The sequence below is a fragment of the Tauraco erythrolophus genome, chromosome 6 (assembly GCF_009769465.1).
Source record: "Tauraco erythrolophus isolate bTauEry1 chromosome 6, bTauEry1.pri, whole genome shotgun sequence".
Taxonomy (NCBI): domain Eukaryota; kingdom Metazoa; phylum Chordata; class Aves; order Musophagiformes; family Musophagidae; genus Tauraco; species Tauraco erythrolophus.
Window position 1 is genome coordinate 42556306 of NC_141470.1, and position 26222 is coordinate 42582527.

The 26222-nt window shown below is 35.6% G+C and overlaps 1 protein-coding gene across 3 annotated transcripts in view; it reads right to left on the reverse strand.

Annotated features, from left to right (window-relative positions):
* Nucleotides 1–16833, reverse strand: part of HEATR5A (HEAT repeat containing 5A) — a 56183-nt gene extending 39350 nt beyond the window's left edge. For 2 of the 3 annotated variants that reach the window (XM_086612971.1, XM_086612970.1), the window contains exons 1-9: nt 16660–16833; nt 15405–15616; nt 10995–11103; nt 10320–10469; nt 9885–10056; nt 7738–7898; nt 5003–5258; nt 3713–3868; nt 2645–2895 (exon numbers count right to left, since the gene is read on the reverse strand). In XM_086612971.1, the coding sequence (XP_086469097.1) occupies nt 2645–2895; nt 3713–3868; nt 5003–5258; nt 7738–7898; nt 9885–10056; nt 10320–10469; nt 10995–11103; nt 15405–15616; nt 16660–16785 (1593 nt within the window). In that variant the 5' untranslated portion in view covers nt 16786–16833. Of the gene's footprint in view, nt 1–2644; nt 2896–3712; nt 3869–5002; nt 5259–7737; nt 7917–9884; nt 10057–10319; nt 10470–10994; nt 11104–15404; nt 15617–16659 lie in introns of all 3 variants that reach the window. The other variant, XM_009993182.2, reaches the window with a different exon arrangement.
* Nucleotides 16834–26222: the final 9389 nt, after the last annotated feature.

Sequence of the window (26222 nt, forward strand, 5' to 3'; positions counted from 1 at the left end):
AACCTTCTCTTAGCTTCCCCACAATAATTGCACGTGCCTGCTAATATTGCTAAACGCAAGGTGACAATCTGCGCTTGTTACCAAAGCCTGAGCTACCAGAATTCACATGGAGGAATACACAGTTTTTCACATATACAAAAAAAAATATTTCTTACATCTTGCGTTAAGTCTGGTTGCCGAAACAAACTGCTTGTAAATCAGTATTACAAGTAAGAAGTGTCGTTATCAATAATATCATTAAAACCCTCACTACAGCCAATTTCCTTCTATATTTTTTTTGTGCGCTATAATTTATTTGGACAGTATAGACAGCATTCCTCTATAATTTATCTGAAAAATTATAAAACTTCATGAAAGTTTACACATGACAGCTTGCTTCATGAAAGTTTGAAATTTGTACACTTCCAAAACTTAATGAAATATTAACAGTCTGAAAATATGTTTCCCAAGTTCTATAATGCTATCAGATGGTTGCATCTGAAGACGTTTATTTTGACAGATTCTTGATAGGTTTAAAATATTGAAATCTAAAATTAAAGTGGCACCCTTGTTAAATTATACTACTAAAAATTACTGACAGTTTAGTACACTTAAATTACTTGATAAACAAGCATCCTAGAAAGGATTTCATTTAATGAATTCTGACAATTTTTCTCTCTATGTACTAGCAGATATGTCTTATTTTTGAAGAATTTTTTGAACTGAAGTATAAGCACTAGTCCAGAATGCTAAACAGATACAAACTCAGTAATTATTTTGTTCTCTTGAAAAGGTTCCACCTGCAACTCTAACCACTCACTGAAAGGACAATGCATTAATATAAAACAGCCTCTGTCCAGGTCATTACTGTCAACATTAGATATTTCCTTTTCAAAACTGCTCTGTTTAACACTGGTCTCTTTCAGCTCCTCAGAAGAGGAGCTAGTCTGGAATCTGGCAGTGTTCCTAGGAGAGAATGGAAAAGGGCTTTTGTCACCTTCTCTATTCTGCCCCCTGCCAGCTTAGTACAGAATACAGTGTTTCTCCCACACTTTTTTGTGCCCTCTCATGCCTCCTCCTGGCTCTATTTCATCTTATTCTATTCCTTTAAAAAACAAATAATCTTTGTTAAGAATTACATTTTTCTGTTCAATAAAAGCTTTAGCTCGGCTTAGGCATATAGTATTTTGAATGGCATTTCTTATCTGTGTAACTGGGCACACGATACTCATTTTGTTTTCTCCCCATGGTCTTTCAGTAATCATGAGGAAAATTTTTTAAAAGCTAAGGAAAACAGGCTTTATTTTTTTTTTTTTTTTACATTTATAAAATGTTTCATCAGCAGTTGGGACTTTGAATGTTAAGAACTGTAGCTAGCGATGTCTGTTAAGGAGCAGCGCGGAACTGCTAGTACTTCGCAAAGCTGAAAGGATGAGCTGGAATCATTGAAAGGGACATTTTTCATAATGTACTAAAGCATTTCTTTCATCTTACAGTGGTGTAGTAACAAGAAAAAAACTCCACAATCCTTGTGTCAAAGTGTGTCACTTCTTTAACATTCACTGGCTCTGAAACATGTATTTTCAGAACTGAGACTGTAAGTTTCTACGTTATGCAAAGGATTAGCATCTACTGCTGATATTTGTGTTGCACCGTGGTTTTCCAACTGTGAGTAACTCCATGGATAAAATTTTCATTGAGATGGAAACAGTTTCTTCTTCTGGTCTGTACTTCTACATCTGCATATCCCTAAAACTTCAGAGCACAGTACATCCTCTCTGTGCTAGTGGAGATATTGGTACAAGCATCTTAGACTATGTTAATGCAAGAAACTGGTTTCTGTTAAATTCTGTAAAACAAAATGAAAGCACATTATCTGTTGAATTTGATTAGATTTTGTTGAACTTGACCAAAGATTTTCAAGATAATACATAATTACTGTTATTGGTGTAAGAACTGAATCAACTGTACACTGGAGAGTTATTGATGGACCTGAGAAATATTAATTTGGCTTAATCTGTGGTTGAATGAACTTCCTTCCAGAAAACTTATTTCTAACATCACATCATGCAATAGATCCATACATATACTTCTAATTATTTTTTATAGAAGAAAGATCTTTTCCTTTGCCAAAGTCTGATACGTTTCAGCTGTATGTACTCCAGACTGCCCTTTTCTCACCATTAACACTGCTGAAATGTCAGCTTTCTAATTTAAGCCAATGTTAAACTAGGCCAGAATTGCAGAAAGTTTGATCTTGCTGTAAAGAATGTAGTTTGAAATTCTGAAAAAATGTAACTCTACTTAAGAAATGTTTTCTCCAGGTAAATATTTTCTTACACGGTCCTTACAGCTCCATAGAACTGATCTTTGTCCCAAAACAACAAATAAACTTCTCCCCTAACAAACTTCTGCATTAGAAAAAGGTAGCAGTATGAGTGGTTAATAAAGTCATTAGCGACATTTTCTGAGAAATTCACAATCCTGAACATGTGAGAAAAACACTTGCTTATTTGAGTTACGGTACGATTCAAAATCCCCTTCTTGAGGAAAGAAAACAACTCATCAGTGTACTGGGTTACAAGATCATGTCATAAAGAATACATGAAAATACTACTGCAAAAACATCGAAGAACTGCCTGTAAGTAAAGTATTCAGACCATACCTTCCCTTTTCCATGTGGAATTCCTAAAGGACAGTGTTTTACTGCACCCAGCAAAGCAGCAACAGCAAAACTGTAGCCAGTTACTGCCTCTGGGGAGGATTTCAATGCACTAAGACGTTCAATGCAACGATCCAACAGCAGGGACACGTAGGAGGGCAATGCTACTGCAATACAGCGTAAACACCAAGCTGCTGTTAGTCTAACTGAAATGCTGGGATGAAGAATGACAGAAATTACTGCTTCCAGAACTCCTAAAAAATAAAATGCATAAACACACTTAAGAAATAGGCAAGGAGATTGTTAAACAAGAAAAAACGTATAGAAAGGACAGGTGAACATGCCACTATCCAATTTTTGTACTTCTGTTTAAAAAGTACTATTGATTTTTATTGTGAAATAGTTCTTATCAAATGTAAGTACTTTAATACTTTCCAAAAAAAGTTACCCTGAATGAAAAGTAACAATAACAGAGAAAACCTAACATATTATGCAGTTATTCACTGACACGCATAGAAAATATCTGTAAGTATTCTCAAGGAAGCAGAAATCCAAGCAGTGGAAACAGATGTCCACTTGAACTCATCCAGAAAAAAAATAAAATTCTCACTGCAGCTAAATGAAAACAATAAAGAAAGATGAAGATACCCAGTTCAATCAAACTAATTTACTATAAACATTACAAAGTGCTGGACTTTAAATACAACCCTTAATGAAGTTAAATGATTTGATATTGATTCTTTTTAATTAACATACTAGTACAGATCGGAGAAGATACAGAACTCTTTGGGCAATGCCTGAAGATGTGCCTACAGCACGTAAGGTAGCCAACTTCTCCTCCTCTTTTATTATTTTTTTTATTTATTTTTATTTTGTAGTTTAGATAGAACTAAGGAGGTCCAGGTGAGGAGACTGCATGCTAGAAGAAAGGTTGTTATAGTCAACTCCAGACAAAAGATCCCAACAGCTTTGAAAGAATTGACAGTCTAGCCATAAGAAATCAGACAAGATCAAAGTAAACAGAGGAATATATTTTGTAGTCTGGTTCACAAAATAATTCAGGGCTTTTACCTGTACTGGAGTCTTGCAGTAATGGTGCTGCTGTAGTTCCTAAGCCATGGATGAGACTTCCAAGTTCCTGAAGTGCACACACAAGCACATGCTGACTTGCTGTTACATCTGTTGTACTAATTCTTGTTTCCAAGTTACTGTCACTCATTGCAGTGTCTGATAACACAATATAGGAAGATCCTCATGAAATCATTACCAAAATGAAACAAACAGATTGGAAAAAGGATTTTGCTATGTTAAGTTGTTTATATTACCATATAAGCTTTTATCATTACCATTTTTATTATTGATCAATCTATTTTCATAAAGGTTTACCTTCACTGAGACAAGAACATTTCTATACTCAAATAGATAGTGTAGTAATGTCTGTGAGGGCAGGGGGTAGATAAAATGGAAACTACCAAATTGCTTATCTCTAAGCGATGGGCAAGAGTGGCTAGTAAGAACCGTGCCATTCTTAGCCTCACTGAGAGTGACTTGAAGAGGTCATTCTTTGATATACCTTGCCAGATTTGACTACATAATAGGAAAAAAGAAAGGGAAGGAAAGAGCGAAACAGTGAGAGAGCAAGTGAGCGAGACGGTAGGGGCAGGGAATAAAGAGGGAGGGAAAAATCTGGACGTTTTGAAAGTTCATCTTTTGAGACACAAATTATTATGTCAGTTCAGACATTTAACATTTAGATATTTAACCAGGATACAACATGAAGCTGTACAAGAGGGGACGACTGGTTATGCCCAGCATTCTTTATTTTGCCCTACAAGGATGATGATGGAAAACCAGCAGCTTTTTTTTGAAGTTGCGTACAAGACTTTATCATGCAAGAGATCTGTTTTCTCTAGCAGGAATGCTCATTTTGTAATTAGGAACAAATGCTTCTTTTTTGAACCATCAGTAGTGTCAGCTGCTCTGAACAGGAATACAGAATCTGGCTAGACATGTATTAACTGCCAATTTAACTTCTTTTACAATACCGTCTGTATTTTATTACTGCACATATTTATTATTTTATTATATTTGTAATTGGTTAAAACAATATTTGCCAAGGAAGAAGTGTTAAAAAAAATGTTTACACTTGTGTGGATACACACAGGCAGAAACGCAGACACACACAAACAAATAACCAGCCTCAGTTAAAAATAAAGCAGTCCATCAAAAGCCCTCCACATTATTATGGTAATAAATCAGCACTATATATTCCACTTCTGCAGTCTCTGGATTAGGAAGTTGGACAATCACTTAAAAAAGGAAAAACAGAGGCCCAAATGGATAATCTTGTTAGACCCATACCCACAACTTTCTTCAGTTTCCAGATGGCCTGACAAATCTCCTTGGCAGCTGCAATTTGAGCTTTCTCCCCAAGAAGGCCTCCTACTGTAGCTCGAAGGATAAACGAAACACAGCGGCGACAGCCGATAGCATCCATCTGACTCTGAATAGCCTTAGGGTGAGAATGAGACACGAGATCTAGAATATGGGAAAGGAAGGCAGAGAAGTTCCTTTCAAGCCATTGTGCTCCTAATGTAGAGACAAATACCACATATGCCTGAAAGAGATTTGAAAAGAAGCCATATTTTAGAGCAAAATCATCTAAACCCACAGCCACCTATCCCACATATGTATTTTTTGTTCTATCTCTGCACATTGCCACAACTAGAACATCACTAAACAGAGATTACTTACACATTTATGCATCCATAAATCATGTACGTTCTCATTTTCAGGTAGCTGAATTTTGGTTTTGATCTATTTAAATAATTTAACTTACTATCAAAACTGTACTAGCAATATTGCAGTCTGCTTTGTCTGTAAGTTAATTCAAGCTGCTTGCCCGTGTTATTTCCTTCCAGAGGGTGAGAAATGGCAGTTTACCCTGCACAGGCACTTGTTATGTAAAACATTGTGTTTGGTCTCACTGAACAACAGCTTCCAGCTATTTAACATTCTGTACATGGAACCCAAATTTAATGTATGAATGCATTTTAAGAACTACTATGTTACAAAACTATAACCCATAACCCTGAGAGAATTTTGTTATTATAGGCTTTGAATTAGGGAGTATTTGCAGCCCCCCAAGCACTGCTCTTCATCTCAATGAATTTTAATTGTTTGCCTTGCAATGGAGGTACCATAAAAAGACTGTTTGTCACAACAAAGACAAAGAATGCAGAATCACTTTACAAATCTAATCACCGCAAGACCATTTATTTTGCCACATAATATGCTCCCTTGCAAATGCCTTCCATGTGCATGTGTTGGATTTTTTTTAATGAATAGATGTGCTACCATCAAGAAAAAGGAAATAAAAAACCAATAATACGCAAATGAACACACAAAATGCCTCATAAGAAAGTTCACAACTACTGCCCACATCAACGAACTTCTATATTTGCCGCATACATACTTTGTCTCATGTCTAATATTAACAATGAAATTATTCACATAAAAGAAAGTGAAGTACTGCAGACGGAGAAATTGTACTATCAGATCCTGTTGGCGCCTAATGGCTCTTGACAAATACTACTTAGGCTTCATAATGCACCAGTACTTTACCCCTGTTTCACAGATTTGAAACCGCAGGAATTAAACAGGATAAATAGACTTCTGAAGAGTCATATTGCCATGGCTACATTTTGAACTACATCTTGAACCTGGCTGTGTCTTGAACAAACATAAATTCTTCTTTCATATGTAAGAAGTCATCTTCAGTGCTTTTCTCATTTTTTAGATTTATAATAAGCTGCAATTCACATAATAATATATTTTATAACTGCAAATGTTTTCTGCTTACAGGGACTGATATATGCACAATTTCTCGAGTTTTTCATATAGAAATATGGCACTATTTTAACTGTTCTGGTACAGTTAGAGTGTACCATCTAGCACAGGTACTATTGTGTTAACACAGGAATGCATGAAAAAGGAGACAATCTCCAAAAACCAGTACAAATAGTCAAAACGCTGAACTGAAATATCTATTCCTGGAAAACTAATAAAACCACCATGTATATAGAACACCCTAGGAGCCTGGCATGCATTTTCTAGGCAAATAACTGTCAAGGTATTATTGTTCCCCAGCTTTTCTGTCTCTCTGCCAGAAGTTAATGCTTCCACCCAGCATGATCTGAGCATAGAAGACAATTTGTGAGCATCTTCTAGCTGTTTCAGAGCAAAGTCTGGCAGCTTCTATCAGCAATTCAAGCTAATTGACAGATTTTTTTGCACTGCAGAAGTTGAAATGCACTAAAAAACACCCTTACTGGCAAAGGGGACGTATCAAATTGCTGTGAGGCTGTAACATATTAAATAATCACAGCTGTTTGATATGTAAATGTTCATAATGACCTTTAGTCTTGATTTGCAGGTATAAGATTTGAATATATAGGTCTTAACATGTAAATGCCATTTAAGATAATATTCACAGGAAGAAGCCAATCTGATATTTTCTGAAAAATTTATACTGTTTTTACCAGCATGCGTTGTATGGTCTGACTTCAATTGTGCTCAGTTAACAAGAATCTATCCTCTAACTGAGCATCCTGGAACGCAGCAAAACAGGCATTTGTTTTTCTTCTACTAAATTCTGTTTTCCTTATTTTTCACACACTTTACTCAAAGCAGAACTATTCTTTCAGAACAGAACTGAGAATGTCCCTATACAGAAGGAAACTATTCCAAGTTCAAAGAATTATTGTAACTTCTCCTTTAAGTATTAAGTTTTAAACTAAAAATTTGAGGAAAGTACTTATTTATATCACTTACTTGAAATTCATATCACTTGAAGCTTTCAAAAGTAATACATACTTAATTTTGAAAATTTCAAACTATCAGGTAAACAATAAGCAACATCAGAAATCTTTTGTCTTTTCTTTCTAGCATAGCTCAAGATGTAAATCCGTATTTTAAATTACATACATTTCATCACAGATACAAAAAATGATGAAATAAGTAATATACAGAGAGCAAAACAGTTATTATACAACTGTTTAACAATCTCAGAAAATCATAAATAACGTAATCCGAACCTGGGTGACTCCAACTCTAACATCTCTGCTGACTGAACTGGTCCCTTTCAACATATCGCCACTGGCTCGCAGAAATCCACAACTTCCGCGCAGAAATCCAGTTCCCAATAACTCCATCACTTCTTCCAAAGAGATTCTGCGGAAGTTATGCCTGGTGGATGCTAAGAATAGATGTACATCTTTAGAGGAATAGCTCTGTAAAACGTTTCACATTATAGAAGTTTCCACTCTAATTGTTTTAGAAAAAACAATTTGCACAAAGTCAGTAGCACAATCAAATCCAAATACTATTTGAGCATAATTTCACAACAAAAACTAAGACGTTTTAGGACTCGGCTCCAGCGAACCACAATACTTCTCAAATTTTTCTGCTTCAGCTATCTTTAAATAGTTTCGGCCATCACCTGATATGTATACATACATTCACAATCCCTTGGTATTTACCATCTAACCTAAGCTTCCATTGCAAGAAGATCTGTATGGCCTACTCCTACCAGCCAAAACTTCATGGAAGCCCTGACTCTGACTCATTCCAGCTTACTGCCAAAGACAACCCTCTATTCCAAACTCCAGACAGGGTGGATTACCTTTCTCCTACACCTAGCCACATAAGGGCATAGCTACAAGCTCTCTTAGAAACGAAAGCATCTCACCTTAGTATTAAACTAGCTCTCCAAAAGAATGAGAATAGTAGAAAACATTTACAATCTTCTATTTATCCCTAATTCCTATTCTGTTGTTTTATTCCTTGATAGAAAGTTCATTTAAAATACACGCTGGGACATCTGTGTGCAAACTTGGCATGACGACTGCACACAGTGCAAACTACATGACCTAAAATTTTCACTAATTTTTTCATTCTCTTCCAAGTATTGAAATGGGAAAAGGAATGAGAGGATTTGAGATAATGATGTCCAAAAAGAAAAATTAAAAACCAACCCAATACCAGGAGGTTATTGGATATAATGCAGAAACTTCAAGACTATGCACTTCATGTACTGCTCCCTCCAGCTCTTCCCCAGCCTCTTCTGGCCCCCACCTAGCTTCTGTCTCACTTAGCTCTAGCTTCTTTTTAACTAAATATAACTAAAATAAATAAAAATAACCAACGAAACAGTTTATGAGCTTCCTGCACTACCTTATCTTAGCACTTTAGAAATACAATCACTTTGCTTGCAAAGATTAAAGAAAACTACTGAGTCTTTTATAAAGAGGTCAGAGTATTTTTTTTTTCACTTCACTGGCAAAAGATAAGTGCTGATTGTTTTCTGTAACACAATAATTCTCTCCAAATGATTCTTAGAAAAATACTTCATAAATCAAGACTTCAGAGTCTCCAATGCAAATACACAACCTCAAGAATTTTTAAAGGTGGAAAATTGGGATTAAAGGCATGTAATTTTGTCATTTGCTGCTTATTGCACTGAAGGTCTTCTCTGGTGCCATTAAAAACAGAACAGTCTGAATCACACTTACTCTGCATCCTGTTATTTTTCGCTTAGCTTACAGTTATTTAGCTTTGGGCTCCTAGGATTGGACTAAAAACACTCAGTCTGAATAACACCAAAGATTGAAGATGGTAACTTTGTGCCAGGATGCTTCAGTTAGATCAAGTACTGTCTGTCAACAAAAACTGTTACACGGTCTGTTGAGTAAACAAAACTGCATGCTCTTTTTATGCTTCTGATCACATCTGTACTGCTAGACAATCCAGATGCGGTATTGCTGATCGTGGAAAAACAGCTTGAAAAGATATCCTTAACTCAAAAGACAGAGACACTCACTCCAATCTTAGTACTTTCTACACTTCTGAAATTAATCTTGCCTTTAAATTCTTGAGGCTACTAATGTCTCTCCATACAATAACAATCTCATAACAGAGAGAAATAGTTTTACCAAATATTTATCCTTTCTTACTATTTTATAAATAAATAAATACATACATACATACATACGTATATAGGCTAACACAACCAAAGCCATAGCACTTTGCAAGAAAAATGTTACAAAAAAAGACCAAACCAGAGATAGAAACAGCCAGATAAAGCTTATATTCTGATTTTACTTCGGGCTTCAATAGAACTTGAGAGTTTCTGATCATCTGACAGATTTTTACAGATGAGCAATCAGCAAAACACATACTTTACCTGTTGTCTGTTTACATGCTAGAGCTTTAGCCAATACTGTGCCTAGAAGTTTTGAAACAGCTAATCGTACATCGTAATTGGAACCTTCAAAGGATTTAAAACACAAGGTCACAACACTATCCAGGTCTGTACTCCACATAAATACTGCTTCATTCTGAAGTTCAAGAAGACACTAGACAAAAAAGGGAAATAAAAATGTTTTGATGCCGAAAAGCACTCAGTACAAATTTTTGTTTGCTACATAATAGACAGAGTTCTCCCTAACAAAATAAGTATGTTGCTTCATACTAAAATGACTTGATTTTTTGCTGCCAAGGCAGTACCAAAGAAATAAAGCCAAGCAAACAATGTATTTACTGCTGTGTTCGTCACCCATCAAAAGAGAATTTTATTCGGGGCACTTGCTTAATAAAAACAGCTATTAGAGCACTTTACCTTTGCAGCAGCGCAGCGGACTGCCATGGATCGATCTGTCAAACACGATCGGGCAGCTTTGTAAACATCTCTATGACAGGAGACAGCAGCAGCTCCTAAACCATTTAATATGTTTTGCAAACTAAGCATGATTTCATAACGTCCTTGAGACTGAAAAATTAAAAAGATAAATGTTAAACTTTTGTAAACCTAAGCTCCTTGGAAATACAAAACGCCGACTACTGAAAAAACAATGGTTTGAGTCTTTTACACTTTTAGAGATCTCTTTATGTGGAAGTGAGTTAAAGCAGATAATTTGCTCTCTAACACTATAAGCAAGTGAAAATAGTAATGCTATCTTCTACTGGAAAGTACTCACTAGCAGTTTAAAACTCAAAACATAAAGTACAAGATGGGGCACAAATGTTCTCATTAACAAGGCAATTAGATTTTCTAGTTTATTAAGTTCTTTCATGAAATCATCTTGAGAATAGCTCTGATCCAGCCTTTTATAGTCATAATCCATTAACTCTCTAGTAATTATTTGGAATTCAGACATTGATTTTTATCCTAAAACTTTCCACAATTTTTTCATATTTTGCTGTCATGCACTTTCTCCTATGCATTGGTCCAGCTACCAACAGAGAACATCCTATTATTTTTCCAATCATTTTTTTAAACATGCTGTTCCAATACCTCTGCATTCTTCATTGCTTTAAGCACATTCCCAACGGTGTCAGTAAAACTGTTTCCCAAAATTCTTCCCAATTTTTTGTATAAATAGCCCAAGCATACCACCGCAGCACTAAAACAAAAGCAAATCCAAAGACGCGTGAAAATGGATGCAGTAATAGATGAAAAGGATTAAAACGACTAATGTAATCAATGAGCAAACAACAAATAACTAAATAGAATGTCCCAAAAATGTACGTGGATTATCAAAAGGAAAAAAAAAAAAACACAACAAAACGGTCTGTGTGGGACATACGCTCTAGGAGAAATGCGGATACAAAGGTTAGGAAAATAACTTGGATAATATGAGAATTCAGGTAATAGAATCTTCCAATGAATTTTACAATGGGAAAACAATTTTCATATCCACCATTAAACCTTAACATTAATTTCTAACTAAGCATGCCCTGCATCATGCAGTCTATGGCACTGTGCTACAGCAGATGCTGCTAGAAGTAGCCAGGGATAGGTTTATTTACAGCTTGATGGTCTACTAATTAAAATTCTGGCATTTATGTATAACAATACATAATAAGGAAACACCTTGAAGGAAATAAAAATACAAGCCCATGTCCTTTTCACAGCACACAGATTCTGAATTTAGTTTCCAGGTGAAATATCTGACAACTGGAGTCTATGTGCTCATTGACATCTCTTTCAGTAAAAGTAAAAACTGCCAAATATTGAGGGGGGGGTAAAAAAGAAATGAAGAAAGAGTTGCTTAATTAAAGATTGTTTTCTGTGGAATAATTAATTAGGGAAAACACTTTGCTTTTGTATTGACAGATCTATAACTAAACCAATTCATTTGACGAATACAAGGAAAAAAGAAATTATATTTTTAATCAGCTTTCAGCTCTTTGGCCAGACCTACTTAAATACGCAGTGACACTGCTCAGCACCTCCTTCAAGAAAATAACATTTTACTTATTCCCCAACTGAATTCAAGTTTCAAATAAAGAATTTTAAAATCTCATACTGAATACATTCTTAATTAGAAAAATGCATCTAATATTAACAGTAATTCCCTAAGTGACAAAGCACAGTAAGAAAAACAAAACCTGATATTCTTTATCCCTTATTGTACTACAATCCTATTTTCATTAAAGCAACATTTTTCATTATTGCTTTTTTCCAACTCAGTATACACCAACAGTTCAGATTTTAATTATTCATGCTGTGGCTGGGCATAAAATTACAATTGCACCATCTTACTACTAAATTGATCATCTGATGGTCACAGACAATCTCTTTAACTAACTTCAAGACTAAATAATATACATTTCACATCACAATCCCAAGGAGGAGTATTTAACAAACATACCAAAAAAAGCCCAAACCAGAACTATCTTATTACATCATGGTCTAACCTGCAAACACTCTTACATGGTCGGCTGCACTTCCCTGGGCTTAAGTGTTGTTTGTTGGACAGCGATTTCTAGCAACAAAGTGGCCATATTTGTTGACCAGTAACATCTAGTCAACTAAAGATGAGAATCCAGCTACTTCTGCACATCAGTATTTAAGTTTCTATAAAAGTTCAAAGCACAGGATTTAGGAATTGCTTCTGACTGCCTTCTAGAATCGTAGCATGACTCTAGTTGTCTATTTCTTCCCCACAAGCGTTTCTTCACTAAGCCCAAACTGTATGAACTATTGAGTCACTTTATCTGCCAAATCGCAAGCTACAGCCAGAAGTTTCCGAGGAAGCCTGTAAATTTAAACAAGTTTTGTAGGGAAAAGTCTCATTGCTTGTGTTTTTACCTCCCTGGCAGCACACCTCCATTTTGATATACGATGCTCTCTATAAGACACATTTAAGTTGTTTTCTCTCAAATATTGTCTTAACAATTTTACTTGCAGATGTACCAACAAAAATGCAGAACTAAGATCCTTAAACATGTGGTAAAACAGCACTGAGATCAGCTATAAACGTTTGCTGACCAGCCAAATGCTTACAAAATGCTTATGATTTAAAAACAGCCCTAGTGGGTATTTTAAAATCTTGGTAATTTAAAGTTTATCTGATCTAATATAGCATTGACATCACACTCAATTTTAGCAGGAGACAAGCACCTAACTAAGGTTCTTTTGAAAACACTTGCCTAAAACGTTTCTATCTTCCATCCATATGAAGGAATAAAAATGATAATTTATGAGATAAAAGAACAATTCACTGGAAATTGTATTTAAAGGAGTTTCCAGGTGAATCAACATATTGTGACCAGTGCCAGCAAAGTTTTGCTACCAGACAACATGGGCAGGTATACTAAATAAGGACAAATGGCAAACAAAGACCACACTTTCACCAAGACCTAAAAAAACCCAACAGTCTTTCTTCACTGAACACCAAGTATCCGATATACTTGTACCCCCAGATGAAAGGTTTTACTCAATAAGGAGTTCTGTAGTTCCAATTACTTTTCTGCAGCCTGTTGTCTCAGTGTCAATATTATCAGAAATTCTTTTTCCAAACCTTTTTTGAAGTAACGCACATTTTACTACTACCTTTTTCTCCACTTCATCCCTTATTTCCTCTCCTCACTACTGCTCACATACCCAGCAGGATTCTGAACATTGCCACCTCTCTCTTTCTCCCTCGGTTACTTCTCTGCCTTCTGAGAATGGACATCTGTCATTTCTGTCTGTCTGTCTTTGCCATTTCTGCCTTACTGCCAATAGACTCCATCACCCCTCCATGCTACACCAACATCATCCCACTTCCTCCAGTGTAGCATCTTGCAGCCGAAGCAAGGAAGACCCACAGAGCTCAGGAAGACAGATTCTGCTCTCCTTTGTACACTGTATCATTAATGCACAATGATGTTTTACTATCTCTACTTCTATCTTCAATTTTCTTCACTATAGTAAAAGATATGCATTGTTTCAGGAATGAAGGTTACTCATAACATTTCTGCTCCTTAAGATTTGGTTTCACATCCTTCAATAACAGTTCACGTTTCTGTGTTCTGTTGGCTAAGCTTTAGGCATTTAGTTACAAACATTTCAGATGTTTCTAACTAACTTCATCCGGTTTCCCAGCTGGATTAAGAAATGTACTCAACAACTGTGTTTTGCACCTGGAGTTGTACTTCTCTGTTCTACTGCTCTACTCAGCAGTATATTACCTTGCTTTTCAAACATCTGCCCACTCATAACTCTTACCCATTGCTGGTATTCTCTCTGGCCTTACTTTCAATTGCCTGGCTGGAGACCACCAACTGCATTCTTCCCTTTTGGTTCCTGCTGCACACATACAACATCTAATACCACCACATTCTTTCTTGTATTGTCTATCCTGTGGTAGTGAACTCTGATGCATCTTGTGAGGTAAGTATTTTTTTTTCTTTTACTAATGTTAAATAAGTTACTTATGAAAAGCTTTCTTTACCTTTTTTGGAACAAGTAGTGTTTGTTTGACTTGCTGTAAAGCACGGTTTATTCAGCATGGCAATACGTATTGTTCAGCGTCCCCCCACTGAACAAAAACAAAGCATAAACCAGCCTCATCATACCCTATTACCTTAAAGCACACTATGGTCATTATAGTTCTGAATGATATCAACAAGTTTGGCATTCCTACACTCCTAAATAAATTGCTTTAGCTTAGCTTTCAAATCACTCAAGGCATTTCCTTCCAGTGGATCCAGTAAACACTAGCTAGCTAGCTAGGACAAATTTTGTTCTAACATACGCAACCTGCGCTGACTCCCAGCAGCCACCAAATAGCCTCTGAGTTAAATGCTTCAAAAGTAATGAGATTTTAAAGCATTTTAATGTGATTGACTTTATGTTATATTTATGTGAATCATAAGAGGAAACTTCTAAACAAGGAAGAAAAACATATTTTAAGCTTATTAAACTTTTAAAGGCAATTTATGTTGCAAAGTACTGACCTGACTGTTTTTTTTCCCCCAACATGCAGCTGAACTTCTTACTCAAAACTTCCCAGTAAAGACACAGAAAGGAACATATAAAATGCTACACATGTACTTATCCACTCATAATTCTGCCCTGAAGGCAGCACATTTTCAACAATTAGAATAAAATTGTTACAATACCTAGAGGGAAGGAAGCAATTTGAATGCGCTTTCAGGTTTCAGATGAATTCAGTTTCTCTTTGTAATACCAAGTCTAAAAATTTTAAAGAGGTAACAGCAAAGAAAAAATTGGTTCTTACAGCTGGATACACACCCAAAGTAACAATACTAATCAGAGAGGTTCCCAAAGCCTGTGTGTCATAAGGTACAAAGCTTCTACTGGACAACGTGCAGAAATAAGGGATCATACCCCTTCCTACATTAACTTCTCACCATGTAAATCTGTCTCTCGTTATTACTGGATTTGAAGTTTGGGGTTAAAAAAAATACTTACAGTTTCGTAGGCAGATAACTTGGTGAATCATCTTTACTCCGAATGAGTTCATTGCATTTGTCAATTGTTTGGTAAACAGAAAAAGTGTCTCCAGTGCTATAAAGAACAGCTAAATTCTTGGCAAGAAGCCGTCTGGTAGGAGGTCCTGGTGAATTGTTTAATAAAGACGTCAATTGTTCAACCAGTTTCTTCTGGTTTTCCCTTATATCAGCCTGGAAATAAAATTAGTAACCAGTTACATTTAGAAGTCAGTTAAAGATAACTAATGTTAATTCTCTTTGCTTTTCATTATTACCATTCTGATGACATAATTAAAAATGAACATTTTATTGCACCTTTCTTCTTAAAGAAAAACCACCTCAAATATGTGATGATTTTATTTAAAAAAAAAAAATCACATGTTTCAGAGCATAATTCTTTCTAGGAGCATTTCAAGAGTATTTTCCCTTTAGCACTTGAATAGTTGTATCTTGCTAAAACAAAAATGCCATTTTTTTGCTTCTTTTATGCCTGTTTTAAAATAAAACAATCCATAGAAACATGGTAATTTAAGTAGTAAAGAAGAACTTTAGCAGAGTGTCAAGAAGTTGCGCATTAGAAAGGAAAGAACTTCCCTTAAAATAATAATCTATTTTAGTCTTACCTCAATTTTTCAAAATGCTCTTAAAAAAAAAAAAGAGCCTAGCGCTGCATTTCATTTACATATTTTAACACAAATAATATAACTCTTAAATAGCATTATCTAAGTTGGTTTACTGATAAATATCCACATATGCTACTTAATATACATTAAACAGTGAACCAAACAATTATACAGTTGGCTGGAAACAGACCTTTTATCATTTGATTAGGAAAATAAAAAACAAAGAGAAATATATTACATTCTTGCTTGCCATAGAACTACCAAATAATTGTGCCATGCTAGATGGAAACATGACAGACATTCTTCATCATGGGCTTGCAAAATCTTGCAGCAATAATCTGAGGTAAAAAAAAAATCTAAAAAAATCACTTAATGCTTATTTCTCAAATTCCTTTCACTGGACAAGTGGCTCTGTCAGTAGAAGGGCTGGGACTAAAAACTTGTAACATTTAGAAAGTTACTGGTAACACTGAACAGGCTTTCATTGCACATTCATAAAAGACACGAAGCAAATGAAATTGAATATCGCTCTTTGTTTTTAAACAAAATAACAAAAAACAGAGAGAAATAGCTCTACAATGTGCTTTTCTTCTCAAGTCTCATTATACTTACTCTGCTAGTCACTGGTAAAAGTTTTTCCAAAAACTGTAACCATTCAAAAATGAACTCTGCTTTTTGAAATTCACCAAGCTGGTTATACGCTTCTTCATTAAGTAGTAAACTGTGAGCTAACTCCATTCCTTGAAATTTTCCTCAAATGTCTCCAAAAACACCCAACACACCAAAACAAAACTACCAGAACTGTGTTAATCAATCAGGTTTTCTTTCCCATTAATATGAGGTGGCTGTATCAGAAGTTTAAACACCTAAACAGAAAAAGAAAAAAAATTACTAGAGAGTCAGTAATCATATTATATTTATGCTTGGCTTATTAAAAGCAAATTTTCAAATATCTTCAAAACCAACAAGATTGCAGTAGTTTTATTTAGGTGGCTTTAGTAATGCTTAACGGTTTTGGAAATGAAATAATGGTATTGATGTAATATACAAATTGAAGTTAAATATACTTCAGAAAAATCAGAGAGGTTCTCACCGAACTACTATTTTTTCTCCATCTCATTTTGCATGAAGTGAGGTTTACTAGTACTTGATCACATATATACCTGAAAGTAATGATCACCTGGCCCCAAATATAATGACTTTTGCAATCTTGATTAAGTGCAGCAATACCAGTAACCGACACCTATCACTCATGTTAATTCTATCCACAAAAAGAAGTGCTAACATCTTATTTGAACACTTTTATGTATTCTCAGTGCCAAGCAAGACATAAAAAAATCCCCAGATTTTCATTGCTGAACAAACCTCTAATGCTGTCTTCTTTCAAAAAAAAAACCACACTTGAAAAAAGGATCTTTCAAAAACTCAAAGTACAAAAGAAGTTATATTTTACTGATGTCTCTCAGACTATTTTGGGAATTTCCACACTATCAATAGGCATAACTAGAAGCAACTCAAGATGAAAAATACTTCTAATGATAACTTTTTCCCCCACTATTTAAACACTATACAGCCTCAAACTACAAAACATATTCTGTAGGCTTTGCAAACAAAAATAGTCAAGGAGATTCTGGTAAAATGTCAACCGTATTTTAAACTCCCAAACAAATTATCCTTTCCAGAGGTCACTGAGACTGCTGAACACACATTTTTTTCCTATGCAGTAACAACATTATAGTGTAAAATGATCCATCAAACAGTAAATGAGCAATACAAAGCAATGGTAAATAATTCAGTACTCAGGTTGTCATCAAATGCACAGCAGAAGGTTAACTTTACTACTTTCTACACATTTTTAACGTAAAATTCACTCACAAAGGAAATTAGTCACATGTAATTTACTATAATGAACCGTCACTTCAAATTTACTTGAAATACCAGGCAGCTTGACAAGGCATTACACTATAAAATGACAACCAGAGATAAATATACATACCTAAGTATACCTATATATATTTAATCTGCCTAGGTATACAGATGTTCACAATTTACCAGTTATTTCACTCCTAGAACACTCACAGAACTTAACTCTGTCCTCACATTTTTTGAAACATACAAAAAAAAGTAAGATTAGGTATTTCATTGAATATTTGAGTAGAGTTTCATCACTGCTCAGCATGGAAATTACACGCATAGGTCACAAACCCTCCTTCTTACCTCACTCAAGAGATGTCCCAAAGTCTAGCATATCTAAATCACCTACTGCCACAGCAACCCATTCCATTCACATACAGAACTGAGAATTACAACTCATAGCTGTTTTCCCCAACTGAAAAGATCACAGATCGTTGTGACACATTGGCACTTAACTTACCTAGAAGACAATTTCTCCTCATTGTAAAAACTGTCTCTCTGCTGCTCCAGGTTCTTGCATAAAGGATGTCAAGAGCTCAGTTTTCTAGAAAAAGAGTTAATACAAAAATTGACTTTTAAAAAGCACATGAAATACAAGTGTCTGTTACACACCCCACCCCAAGAATTCCAAAGCCTTGCATACTGACAATTTTTATTAGCTAATAGCTCACCTAAATGCATTGAACTGGAGTTCTGTAAATATTACTAGTTGTTTATATTTTGCATTTGAATTGGGCAGACCTAGCACATTCATCATACAATTTGATTAATTTAACTACTGAAACCACCTCTCCTATTTCTGTTTTGTTAACTCAGATTAATTCTAAAACAACAAAAAAGTAAGCTCAGACAGCATAATACCATAATTATTTTCTAAGATTATTTCAGTGCCTTCGTCAGATCTACATTACTTTAAAATATCTAAAAAAGCATAGGTGGAAAATATTTATTATATTAATTGGGAATGCTATCATGATTGACCATGTTCTTATCACTAAGTCATAAAGAATACAACAGTATTTGTGTTTAAATCATGAACTAGCAGAGCTGGCAAAGGTGAATCCACTGTTCTGAAATATTAACGTACAATACTATGGATACAAAAAGACATGAGGATTATCAATTCATTCTCCTAGCTCCCAGATATAGTCTTAATACTAGAATCAACGGATGACAACTTTTCCTTTTAGACGCCATTCAACTTGAAATTAGTCTGGCAGGACATGAAATACAGGTTGCATGCTATTTTAAAAGCAATTTGTTTTCAACCAGTCTTTACAAGAATGAAGGCGAAAAGAAATTAAAAGTACAGGTAGATTTCAAAATAATCTAAACTTCTTTCAGCCTGGAGAACCAGGGTTCAGCCTGGTGAAGAAAAGGCTCAGGGTGGCCTAACAGCAGCCTTCACAAGGAGAGATTACCAAGAAGATGAAGACAAGTTCTCTACTGAAGTTTACGGGAGGGAATAACACCAGAAGTATCACAATGAAATGGAGAAGGTTCCAATTGGATAGAAGAAAAAAAAGATTTTCACCGTAAGGACTATCAGCTGCTGGGACAGACACTGAGAGGCTGCAGAACATCCTCAGGGGTTTCTAAGACTAGACTGGACAAAATCCTAATCGACCTGGTCTGAACTCAGAGTTAATCCTTCTTTGAGCAAAAAGTTGGACAAGAAGACCTCCTAGGGCCCCTTCCAACCTGGACAAGCCTACATATTGTCAGCTATCCTGCCCACAACTCACACTGCCAACATACAGTCTTCTGATAATGTTAGTCAAAGATAGAAGTTTCTGTTGTTCCCCTGAAGTTATTATTGTAACACATTTCTACATGTGACAGTTTCACTATATAAGCAGGTATTTGCAAAAATCAACTGGAAATATTTTTTTTAGGATTTGTGTAGTCTAAATTAAAACAGAAAAATGTTATGGTGTAGTTGCTGATCTTCATAATGAACATTTGCTAACATCGCTAGAAATGCTAGTATTTCTCAGAGGAAGGACTCTATCAGTTCTGAATTACAGAGGCTGATTGTTCATTATCAAGATTTAGTTTTATAGAAACTGAGAACTAGCCACCCAGCAAAAAAAATCACAAACCTGATCTTTCCAGTGCTGGCCAACAAGCAAACCTTGGTGCCAAGAAGCTACATACAAAACAGTATATCCTCCATCCTATGAAAAAACCTTATCTCGAACACCTACTGAGACTCCCTTTAATGAGTTATAAGCCTGCACACCAGAGGTACTTACGAAGCTTCAAAAATAACTATAAAAAAGGGCACAGGCATAAAACCTTGTGAGAATGTAGGAAATCAAGTTTTTACTGCAGCATATTGGCTTTGGAGTCAGATTGGAGAACACCACAAAAGGTACGGCGCTTACGAGGCTATGCAAAAGAGAACAGGCACAGAACGCAGGGATGAGGTGCGTTTGATTAATATTAAGTACGTCCTTGTTATGCATACAAGACGTTACTAGGCAATTTCTAACATCAAACCTAAACACATACACTCCAGATATGGGTGGAACTCCGCTCTAATTAGAGGCATGGCATGGCCATGTGGTGGGCAAGGCAAGCAGGATGGAAGACTGAATGTTTTGCCAGTCATTGCTGGTATCACAGTTCCTTGAACATCCTCACACACTAGTAAAAGGTGGGTCCATATTTAAGTGAAACTCATGTTTAAAAATGTTGAATTATTTGAAAGTCCCTTTCTCCTGGTGTTACGATTTTCATCCTTCACAATCTGAAAAAGAAATCTGGAAAAATCAATGTGAAATTTCATTGAATGAAACACATACTATGCCATCAATAAAAATGAAAAGGCATACACGAGTCATAAAAAGTCTGTGTTTTCTAGCTAGCATGACACATCATCCTTTTGGTTTTCTCTTTAGATAACCGAAGTAATTACAAGATTTACTTTCCCATCAGTGCTTCAAGAGCAGATCAATCAAAAATCCCTCTTTTTTCCTGTGGAAGTTTATTTTACATTTATACTATGCTACAAAAGTGCCACAAAGATTTATTGGACAAGGTAGAAGTTGTTCCTACTTACTAGTGATGAAAAATTTTTCATTTGCCAACTGCCAATTTGGCAAGCAGGATGGTTCAAGACTGATCAGAAAAGAGCTCAGAAAAGCTCTTAGAACAAGCACTAGATGGAATGCTGCCCTGTAAATTGAAAGGAGTATAGGGTGAATCAAGCATTAAAAGGCAACAGCAACTGAGTTTCAAAAGTCCCTGATAAAGCACAGAGAGGAAAAAGGGACTTGTAGCCGTCTTTAAAAAAAAAAATAAATAAAAAAAAAAAAGGTGACTGAACCAGGGGAAGACAGATCTGAATAGCTGCCTTTAGCAATTGGCTTTAAAATACGAGAACCAAGAGATCTCCCATGAGAAAGTTGTAGCAGAGCCAAAAAACCAAGCTGAAATTCAAAATAGATCTATTAGGTGTATCAAGTTTGTTCTGAGATAGCTAATCTTCTCAGGCTTTATAAACTGAGAAGCAGTCCATAGACTGCTGTATTTCTACAAAAAATAGTAGCACAAAAAATACAAAAAAATTTTAACAAAAAAAAATACACAAGAAGTGAAAAGCTATGAGCAATAGTGGCAACTTAATGAATTTTACTTTTCCCCTTCCTTTCACTCCATGGCCAATTTTGTCTCTGCATTAAAAAAAAAAAAAAAAAAAAAAAAAGATAATTTGCAATAAAGCAAGATGCCTAATTGATCTCTCACTAAAAAAATTAAGCCTTTAAACCATGACTCATCATTCCAACAAAAATCAGCACAAGTAATGGAAACTACAACACATATCAAGTATGTACTTATGAATTCATTTTCTTTTAAGATTTCTCACATTTGATCTCTTGTTCCAACAGTTTGTCTTGGCCAGAAACAAGTGCTGCTCAAACAGAAATCAGATCAACCTGAGCTCTCTGAGCATCATACTCAGATGAGGATGTAGTATACAATCTAGATGAAGATCTAGGCCCTTTACATCTACTTCATAGTGAAGAAAATAAAGTGCTGTATAACTTAGTAATAATTATTTATCTTTTTCGAATTTCACAAGTATTAAAATAATTCTGCATTAAATCTGATATAAAGCATAAAAATAACAAACCTGTGGATTCAATTTTGTACCAAAGACTCGTCTAACAGAGAAGTAAAAAGTATGACGTTTTTCTAAGAAATGATCACTCTTACTCATTGCTAGTAATGAGTAATAGTAAAAAATGAGTAATAAGTAATAGTAATGAGTAAGACTAAAAAACTATCAGTAATAATTACCAGTGTTTTCCTAATAGTTGCCACTGGGCTGACTACACAATGTCATAACCATCATATTGCTGAAAAACAGAGCTGAAGCACGATCATAAGCATCAAGCTGTCCTTCACTGCACTGCAGTGGTATTTTAATTGACTTTAAAGTCATGTTTTTTTCCCCAGAAAGCAAGATTTATTGTCATCTATCTAACAAGTAAACCAATACATTTGAGAGAAAGCCTCCCAGCCCGACACGTTTAGTTCCAGTCATTAACAGTTCAGATCAATGTTGCTCCTGCAGCACTGTTTTAAAAGTTTAATGGGATGATCGTTACCCACGCGTCTGAGCTGAGTGCATGGAGAGATGATCGATGCCAGCCGACCTTCAGCCCTTGCATGTACCTGTTTAGAGTGTCTCCCAAACACAAACAAAACTCCTGCCCAGCTCCCTCGAGCTTACTTCTGACAAGAGAAACCGAGTATGATGCTCTTTTTGCCAGCTGCGCCGAAAAACCACCTTTAAGCACCAGCCAAATTCAGCTACTGATGAATGAAACATAGACCAAAATCCAACAGTTACAGTGTATGGTTTACGCTAGTAGGCAAACATAAGAATGTACAGAGGTCTGGAGAAGGCAAAAAGCACAGGATCAAACTCCTGGGAACTTCAAACAGGAGACCTGACTGTGCAGACAATGAAAGATTGACTTATCTTCAGCTGAAATCCAGCTAGAATTTATAGCACACAAAGAAATAATCTCATTTAAATAAACTACAATGATAGAATCTTAATAATTTGATAAAAGATAAGCAAGAACTCAAATTCCAGCTTAGATGAGCTTGGAGTTCAGGGACTGGAAACACAATGAAGTGGGAATATTCAACAGCTAGATAAAGGTATTCATTACTACTCAAAAGACAGGGCAGCCTTTTACTTACTGACTTCTACAAACTATTACCAACTAACAAACAGAAGCAAATTCTGCCCCAAAATCTTCAGTAAGAGAAGGCAACGCTAAATAAAAGCATTAGCATTAAGTACGTCAGCACTCCAGGATCCTTTGTGTGGCAGGATCCTCATCATTCTATCAACTTGTGCCTTTTCTCTATATACAGAAGCCTGAAATTTTTCACTCTGCAGAGCCTCGTGAAGCAACGGGAGGTAGCTGCTGGTCCCAACATAACGTTGTTATGTACACATTTTATGTTCAGCAGTGCCAACCACTGCAGGCCTCTCATTCAACTGAAAAAAACCTGAGAATTTCATGTGCCCTTGCACTGCTTTCTTGCACACAGTTTTAAAGAAAACATGCAAGCAAATTTAGGCAAGTCAGCACCAAGACACCAAAAGAAGGAGGGGGGGAAAAAAAAAGAGAGAAAGAGAAAGAGAAAGTTAACTCCCCTGATGACTGACTGTTCCTTTAGCAGAAACACCGGTGTGCTGAATCGAGCAAACCCTTGATGAGGAGGACTGTGAAGAGGTTATGAAACCAGAGCCTGGTCATTCAATGCATACACACGCATAACTAGAATTTACTGGTAATCGGTCTCATAAATTTGGACCAAATCACTCCTTGACATCAAATAGACTTGATTGCTTTTCATCCAAAATTTAATATACTGCCATAAGAATGCCAGGTATTTTGCAGTGTTACGTTATATTGGTCAGCAGTAGGGAAATTTGAAGTCAAGCATGGAGAAAGTGGAACTGACAGTGATGTTCGACAGCAGTTTGTAAGAACAGGCCACAGGAGAAAGTCATCACAAGACCACAACCCAGAGCATATGGAAAAAGAGTATCAGGCCACAGAGGAGAAGGTCCAAAATTTTAAGACTTTTAAATCAAGCAGAACTGTAATTCTTAATATCAGATTTTAAGTGCGCAAGAATGTGAAAAGCACACCAGACAGTAAATCTCCCAGTTCATTACTCAGATGTTTTATTGCATATTCTGTTATAAATGGATTCAATTCCACTCACAAATCAAGCTATCTTCCTTTTTAAATAAAAATACGTACGCACTCGCATCACATGCTTATCCCAAATAGCAAAAAGCAACGAAGAATCTGTTTGACTAAGAGCAACAAAAAATAACAGATTATTACACAACCATCCACTTCCTCTAAATACTGCTGAAGATTTCAGACTGGGACAACTTCCACTTACGCTATATCTTTGTATGCAACTATCCAGCTTAGACACACGATTCTGAAATCACAGATGTTGAAACAAGACCCCTTGCTTTCAGGCTCTCCACTTAATGTTCTGGATGAAGCAATTTGCCCCAGGAAAACTATGCATCTATTCCACCACTGAAAATTTGGTAGCATTTACGCAGGTACTTGTTCTTCATATACTGCACCTTCCATGCAGGCCTTGCTGTGTTCACACAGCATTTCACGCTGTGCTAAAGAACAAATATCACGCAGCCCAAACAGAATTCTTGCTACTTTCATCTGTGTTGTAGAAACAAAAAAGGGCTGTATTTTGATGTTTTGTGAACAATGATGCTCATGCAAAGTACTTGTTTACTCCCACAGGAACAGTTCCAAACGACTGGTTTTCCTAGCAAAATGCTTATCAAATGTTACTGATTTCCAAGTTTTAGAAGGATCACCCTGTAGCTGAAAAAGTAACAAAGCTTGAAGGCAACAAAGATTTAAGTGAAATCTATCAGAATTGTTCTGGACTTTCTAATTTTAAAAATATTCACACAAGGAATGTGACCACCCACAACCCTCATACATAATGGTGACATTGATAAGAACTACAACACAATATACATTTGCTGAAGTGTGAAAGAAATGACAAGACAATGTCTTCTAGGAATGCTGAATGATGTCTGTGAAGTTTTGAGGACAAAGCTTGACATAACTAGAGAAAAAATACCCTAGAAAAACATGCATGGAAATGCAATAGCTGCGCTTTAGCAATGCAAGCATTCAAGACACTTTTAAAAACTCAGGTTTTGGAAGACATTCATTCATCATGTTAAAAAGCAAATATACTTTGCTTTCATGTTTCTTATCATCATTTTAATCTTTATCTCCACATGAGAACTATTCCAGGAAACCAAGAAACAGCTACATTCAGTTATTGAGAAATATAAACCAGACATTTCCTGACCTCCACAGCGGGCACTACTGGCACGCTCCATCCCTCCTAGCACCTACAGCTCTTGAATATTAGCTTCATTTCCGAAAGTTTCAGTCAAAAGATAAACTTGGCTCCATTACAGGGACCTCAGAATATTATCTTATTTACAGACAACCTGGCAAACTACATATAAATAATTAACCAATGCTTCTAATAGTTAGAAAAACAGTATCATATCTGGAAGTCTGATTCTGACAAAGTGAATCTGAAAGATTTTTTTTTCCCAAAAAATTTGACTAACTAAACTTCAAAAAGCAATAACTAGCTTCAGTCTGAATAAAGATGCATAGAACGCTTTGGTCTTATTTCTTGTAGGTTTAAAAGCTGGTATGATAGCAAGGCAAGTGCATAAAAAAAATAATAATCACAGAAGTATAAACATCCACCTAAATCCTAACAACAACAATTTCAATATATGTCTGAACGTAGTTTTATTCCTGAAAATGTTGCAGACAATATTGTTTATCTAATCGAGACAAAACATATCAAACTGAGTACACCAACAAGGGTTTTTTTGTCACAATGACAGGAGTTTTGGGAAATTAAATTCTTTTTAAAAATGTTACATTGACTTACAGTAGGCGATATATATCCATATGGATAATACAAAGTGCAGGTTCATTTTAGCTACCAATTTTTCATTAAGGTAAACGCTGAATCCAGTCTAGCTTAGCATCAAATTAAACCACAGGAAATTTTTGCTAAACATATCCTGGAAAAGCATACTTATTTTTCCTGAAAATCATTACAGCTACCACAGTACTAGCTTAACTAGTACTATGACTAGACTTCCAACTGCACTGAAACACCAAAATAGAAATTTA